Source organism: Drosophila teissieri, chromosome 2L (assembly GCF_016746235.2).
Source record: "Drosophila teissieri strain GT53w chromosome 2L, Prin_Dtei_1.1, whole genome shotgun sequence".
Lineage (NCBI taxonomy): Eukaryota > Metazoa > Arthropoda > Insecta > Diptera > Drosophilidae > Drosophila > Drosophila teissieri.
Window position 1 is genome coordinate 13,643,231 of NC_053029.1, and position 6,019 is coordinate 13,649,249.

General features: G+C 48.0%; 3 protein-coding genes across 3 annotated transcripts; 1 reads left to right on the forward strand and 2 right to left on the reverse strand.

The window, feature by feature from the left end:
• Positions 1-108: 108 nt before the first annotated feature.
• On the reverse strand, positions 109-1,027 carry LOC122625976. Its single transcript, XM_043806060.1, has one exon. The coding sequence runs from the start codon at positions 999-1,001 to the stop codon at positions 366-368; it is 636 nt and encodes a 211-aa protein (XP_043661995.1). The 5' UTR covers positions 1,002-1,027; the 3' UTR covers positions 109-365.
• A 99-nt stretch (positions 1,028-1,126) lies between these two features.
• Positions 1,127-2,156, forward strand: LOC122625968 (protein D3). Its single transcript, XM_043806048.1, has one exon. It carries the CDS (start codon positions 1,244-1,246, stop codon positions 2,009-2,011), a length of 768 nt encoding a protein of 255 aa, XP_043661983.1. The 5' UTR covers positions 1,127-1,243; the 3' UTR covers positions 2,012-2,156.
• A 193-nt stretch (positions 2,157-2,349) lies between these two features.
• On the reverse strand, positions 2,350-5,950 carry LOC122615165 (uncharacterized transmembrane protein DDB_G0289901). The gene is made up of 3 exons (XM_043790090.1): positions 3,973-5,950; positions 2,897-3,747; positions 2,350-2,832 (listed from the first exon to the last, which is right to left on the reverse strand). The coding sequence occupies exons 1-3, from the start codon at positions 5,798-5,800 to the stop codon at positions 2,776-2,778; spliced, it is 2,736 nt and encodes a 911-aa protein (XP_043646025.1). The 5' UTR covers positions 5,801-5,950; the 3' UTR covers positions 2,350-2,775.
• Between the last annotated feature and the right edge of the window lie 69 nt (positions 5,951-6,019).

Below are 6,019 nucleotides of genomic sequence, written 5' to 3' on the forward strand. Positions count from 1 at the left end.
ATATAAACCCAAAATGGTTTTCGTTGGTTTTTCATAGGATATACATGGTATTAACTGAATAAATTGCACAGTAATACAAGTTAAGCGTTTTGAAGTGATTAGATACAGCAAATATGACTGGTTTAATAATACCATACATTTGTGATTAAAAAAAGTAAAGAAAAAACTGTTATAACTTCCTCTTCAAAATGCGACTTACATAGACAAGTGTAGACCGTTGCAAATTGAACTTTAAACAATATTTATTTCAAATTATTCAGTACATGCTCTTAGCTCGATTATGGTCGCATTTAACTAATTCCTTATCAAATTTGTAATATAAGTCTTCTATCTCCTTGTTCTTACCCAGCTCAACTGGGATTGTCTTAATATAATTCAATAAAGTTGTCCATCCTACTCTCTTTGCTACTCTTTTCTGGATATTTTGATCCGTACAGCCAAATGCAGCTGCTCAGACTTTCAGCGGTGTGGAATGAGTCATCTGCTGAGCTATTAGGACTGTATTCCTCTGGCGGTAGCTCCTTTGGTCTGCGAATCTTACGTGGTGTGAAGAATTCGGGATCTGTGATCAGAGGAAATCGCTGGCTTTTATTTTGAACTGCCTTAGGTAAGCGAGTCTGTGGATGGAGGGGTAGTGGATCCTGTCTAATTGGCATTCTTCCGAAGTTCCGGATGATGGCCAACGCCTCTTTCTCCACCGTTGTGGTGTCCTCCCAGTCCTCCATTGTGGCGTGCTCGCCCAGCGGCTTGGTGCCAGCTACTCTCTGAATCTTCTCCATCATTTGCAGACTTTGACGGATTTCCCGCCCCTTTCCGCCTGGCGTCCCATATCCAAGTAGATCTTCACGGGCTGCCAAGTACTCGTAGGTATTCATGGGGACGACTTTTGAGAACTCCTGTTTCTTCATCAGCTCGTAGGCGATCTGTCCATGAACCAGATTAAAGCCCGGCTCCAATTGCACCAGGTCGTGCTCGAACCGCGTCTTGGGCACCCATGCCATGATGCTTTCAGTTGCTTCAAGTATTCACAACTTAATTTTCACATCCCGGAAAGCCCTTTTCAAGTAGACTGCGCATATATTTTCGAAGAAAAATAGAAATTCAAAAACACTACATTTCTATCGATACCGATAGCCAAGTTAATCGCTTCCAGGTGAATCGCAGCTTATCGATATACAGCCAGCAAAGAAAACAGTAAACCGTTTTCTTAATTAATCCAATTTGGTTTACTTAAGCAATAGGGATGATTTCTACGCGGTTCAGGGTGTTGCGTAATCTCAACCGCAGCGCTCTAAGTGGACTTAGAAAAGATTTATCCCGATCAACCGCTGTGAATGTCAACTATGCAGCTGTCAACTTTCCGGCCGCCATTAGAACGCTGAAAACTTTTAGCCAGTCTTTCCTAACCAGGGAACCAATCTCTGCATTTAGCGCATCTCAGCGGCACTATTCTTGCGAAAAAATAGACAAAACCATGGAGGAGCACTGCGTAGTTCCGGATGTGATCGCCAAGGCCCCGGCGCAGACGGCTGTGGTGGAATATGCCGGCGATATTGTCGTGAAGCCGGGTCAGGTGCTGACCCCCACCCAGGTGAAGGATGAGCCGTGCGTGAAGTGGGAGGCGGACGCCAATAAGCTGTACACCCTCTGCATGACCGATCCGGATGCGCCGAGTCGCAAGGATCCCAAGTTCAGGGAGTGGCACCACTGGCTGGTGGGCAACATACCCGGTGCAGATGTCGCCAAGGGCGAGGTTCTCTCCGCCTACGTGGGATCCGGTCCACCACCAGACACCGGACTCCATCGCTACGTTTTCCTGATCTACGAGCAGAGGTGCAAGCTCACCTTCGACGAGAAGAAGCTGCCCAACAACAGCGCAGATGGACGCGGCGGCTTCAAGATCGCGGAGTTCGCTAGGAAGTACGCTCTCGGCAATCCCATTGCCGGTAACCTCTACCAGGCGGAGTACGACGACTATGTGCCCATCCTCTACAAGCAGCTGGGCGCTTAATTTGCACGCCATGAACCATGCTTATATAAGCCAGTTTGAATTGGATTCGATCCTCAAATCTATTGTAACCTAGAAATTAAAGACACCAATAAACACTTTGTGAAACACTGTGTTGCTGGCAATAAAATTGTTAAAGACATCTTAAGTCAGTGTATCTTATCTCGCAGTTCAGCCAAGATATGAGTTTTACACGTATTCAATTTTATCTTATCTAATATACATTCGAACTTTAAATAATCCTTTAAATATTCAAACGCTGAATTAATTTTAATTTACATTTTGGCACCGTCTAATGAGAAAATTGTTTTTGAGCTGGATATATATTTTTTATTCGTTCCAATTACAATCTACTTCTTTATCAATAGGATTCTTCTAGCGTCATATACAATTTTATGAACTTGAATTAATATATCTTACCCAAATACATGTTTTGAAGATACAAGACATAATTGCAATCGACCTTCCTAGTAGGAAGAACGTTTCTGATCAGTATTATAGTAATTTCCCAGAGCGCATAATACACCGTTCTGGGTAAATTTTTTTTTATTTGTAAAAGCATTCTGATTTAATTACAGACCACTTCTTAAAGTCAGGAGATGGTTCTTCATGTGTGCAATAATAAAGGTCTCTAATACAACTAGATGCAAAATCATACAATCGATAAAATAATGCTGAAGAAGAACCTACTTTCTGTTCGGTCCAATGTTGGGACCAATGTATGTTTGGGTGTTGAGAAGGAGGGTATGTCTAATTTCCAAATTGATTTACTCTATAGAGGGAAAGACGGTGCGGTGGTCTTTCCATTCGGTTTCGCTGATTGCCTATAAGAAGTGAGTTTAGTGTTAGTTGATTATAAAAAGGTTGCAGAATATTTGATCAACTCACCACTAGCTCGTCGAAAGCCTGTTTGGCCAGCCAGTGGAAGCATGGACTCTTCCATTCGCGGGCGATTGCCTGCTGATCCTTGACGTCGTCCTCGGCGGTGGACTTGGAATTAGTAATGCTCTTGTATTTGGCCCACAGGAAGACCATGCTGCGCAACTTGTATACCCAGAGGTCGTTGGGTATGCCGCGAATGATGTCCTGGATCTCCACCATGTTCAGATCCGTAAGGTTATCCAGAAGGGTGCGGTTCATCAACGTAAAGATGGTCTTCATAGTGTCGTACGGCACATCGGCATTCTTCTCGAGACCGAAGTGTGCCGATTTTATGATGGCGTAAACCACCTGCTCTGTGGTGAGCTTGGGCAGATTGGGTAGGAAGCAATGCTCCAGGTTCAGGTTCCCGCACTCCAACAGCTGTTGGTCGATCTCCTCGCCCACATTCTTGTAGTCCTTCCACCAGTTGCCCCAATCATTATATTTCTTCGATTCGTTCAGCGGGGCCCATTCGGACCTTATGCGCTTCCTGTTGCGCTTCGAAAGCTTGCGAGCCGACTTGGCGTCGTCGGCAACCGATTCGTCTTCCGAATCCTCGTTGAGCACTACGGCTGCCTCTAGGAAGTCCTCCTCGGTGGCGTCCTGGTTTGTACTGTAATTGAAGGTTTGTTCGAAGAAGGTCAAGGCATATGAGTCCGCCTCGGGTTGTGGGAGCTTTTTCGGCTGATCGTTGAGATAGGGAATCCTGAATCCGCCAATTAGGAATCCGCGCTTGCGTGCCACGCGTCGCCATTTCTTGACCGACTTGGAGGCAGCCTCAGTTTCCAGCGGTGGAGCTGGGGCTACACGCTTCTGGCCTGCAATGCATCATATATTAGGGACTTAAGAGTGGTAAAACTATTCCTTAGTTGCTCCAGAAATCTCTACCAAAGGTATTGAAACAGTCCTTCAGTTGGAAGAGTTTTGTAGCATCTCGGAATATACTTATTTGCATAATAATATCTGCTTAACTAAACTTGTTTACAGCGTTTGTTTTTAAGCTTATTAAAACAAAGGTTTAAGAAAAAGAAACTTCATCTTACCAACTTGGACGGGGTATCCAGGAGCATTTGGTGGCCTATTAGGCACTCCTGCTGGCTTGCCTACTTGTGGTCCACCTTTCACTGCCTGCTGGCCAGTCCTAGGTGCCAGTGGTCCCGTCTTCTGCAGCTGTTGTCCAGTTTTCAATCCCTGTGGTCCAGTTCTCAATCCCTGTGGTCCCGTCCTGGCTGCTTGGGGTCCGCTCCTCACGGCTTGTCCAGCCACCGGTGGCTTCTTGTTGGCGACTGCAGCCGTACTCGCCTTGGGAACTAAGTTGTTGACTTTATACTGAGTTGGTGCTGCAACGGGTAGTTTCTTTTGTACTCCAGCCGCATTGCCCGGTCGCTGGTTGGCGGGCTTGTTAGGCTGGTTGTTCCTGTTGTTGGCCACAATGGGCGTGCCCGCGGTTTTAACGATTGCTGCAGCCTTCTGAGGATTGTTGCGCAAGTTCTGGACCGCCCTGGCGGCAGGCTGTGGACCTGGCTTGCGGACAGATCCACCATTGTTTAGATTCATCTTCTGCAGCTGATTGCGCTTCGAGTTAAAGGCGCGCTGACTAGCTTCCCATCCAGAGCCACCGGCACAAACTCCTCCTGCTCCTCCGCCGCCACCACCTCCACCTCCGACGCCGCCGCCTCCTCCTCCTCCGCTGGCACCACCACCCCTACTGCTGGATTGATAGCCAGCGTTCTGGAACGAGGATGTTTGCGATTTATTCCAGTTGTTGCGAGAGTCTTGGAAGGTGCGACTAATGTTGTTGCTAAAGCCGCCTCCGGAGTTGCTGTTGCCAAAGTTGCCACCAGAATTTTGGTTATAGCCTGGGCCTCCGGATCCTCCGATAGCCGGTCCGCGGTTGTTGAAGTTTCCTGAATCCCTATTGTTCTCCCCAAAGTTTCCAGTGTTCTGGCTAAAGTTGCCCTGATTTCCACCGCGTCCGTAGGAATCATTGAAGCCAGAACGCTGGTCATCAAAGTTAGGACCTCTGTTTGAGAAATTGTCATTGTTGAAGTTGCGTTGATTGTTTCCTCCGAATGAGGGGCCAGTGTTTCCAGCAAAAGGGACATCGCTTCCTCCAAAGGAAGGTCCATTATTGCCTCCAAAAGTGGCGCCATTGTTTCCACCAAAAGAGGGGCCATTGTTGCCGCTAAAGGAGGAACCACTGTTGCCGCCAAATGGGACTCCATCGTTGGGACCGAAGTTACCAAAAGATCCCTGATTTCTAGGTTCATCGTTGAAAAATCTATCGCCGCTTCCCTGCGACTGGGGTCCTCGATAGTTGTCCAGATTGCGGTCCATGTTAAAATTACCAGAGTTACCGGGCAGGCGGTTTTCCAGTTCCAGCAAGCGGGCTACGTTGCCCGAATTGGATGAGCCCCGGTTCGCTTGTCCGAAATTGGAGGACTGTCCGCCACGGAAGTTGTCCTGGTAATTATCGCCGAAACGCTGGTTGCTTGGATTGAATCCGGTCCGATCTCCGTCTCCGGAACGTTGGTAGCTGTTGTTGCCGCCACTGTTGATGTTGTTGTAGCCACCGCCACCGCCACCGCGACTGAAGTTGCCACCATCTGGACTGGAATTCCGGTTGCCGCTGTAGCCTCCGCCACCTGGATTGCCGCCGTAGCCTCCGCCACTGTTATTGCCGCCGTAGCCTCCGCCACTGTTATTGCCGCCTCCGCCGAAATTGGCGCCACTACCACCGCCGCCGCCACCGCCACCGCCGAAGTTTGAGGAATACATCCCGCCTCCTCCTCCACCACCGACGCTGGAGCTCCCCATTCCGCGCCGCTGGCCAATGCCGTAAGCGTCGTTCTTCATTTGGCGGTAGTCCATTCCGAATAGTGCTTACCCGGAGTTACCTTTTCGTCGAGCACTCGCCGCTACTTCCAATTAACTGGCTTCTTTGCGATTTTTTCCAACACAACAAGCGCGCCCCAAAAAATGCTTTCCTTTCCCCGATTTTTTCTCTGTCTGACAGCCAGGGTTGCAACGCAATGAAAGCCGGCTACACAAAATGGTAATAAGTCCGATTTGACGTTGGTATTTTTTACC

Excerpts from the sequence above, each read along its gene's own strand:
- LOC122625976 (XM_043806060.1), bottom strand. The coding sequence starts at position 1,001 with ATGGCATGGGTGCCCAAGACGCGGTTCGAGCACGACCTGGTGCAATTG.
- LOC122625968 (XM_043806048.1), top strand. The coding sequence starts at position 1,244 with ATGATTTCTACGCGGTTCAGGGTGTTGCGTAATCTCAACCGCAGCGCT.
- LOC122615165 (XM_043790090.1), bottom strand. The coding sequence starts at position 5,800 with ATGGACTACCGCCAAATGAAGAACGACGCTTACGGCATTGGCCAGCGG. Across the intron at positions 3,748-3,972 it reads TGGATACCCCGTCCAAGTTG|GCCAGAAGCGTGTAGCCCCA; the intron begins GTAAGATGAAGT and ends GATGCATTGCAG. Across the intron at positions 2,833-2,896 it reads AGGCTTTCGACGAGCTAGTG|GCAATCAGCGAAACCGAATG; the intron begins GTGAGTTGATCA and ends CACTTCTTATAG.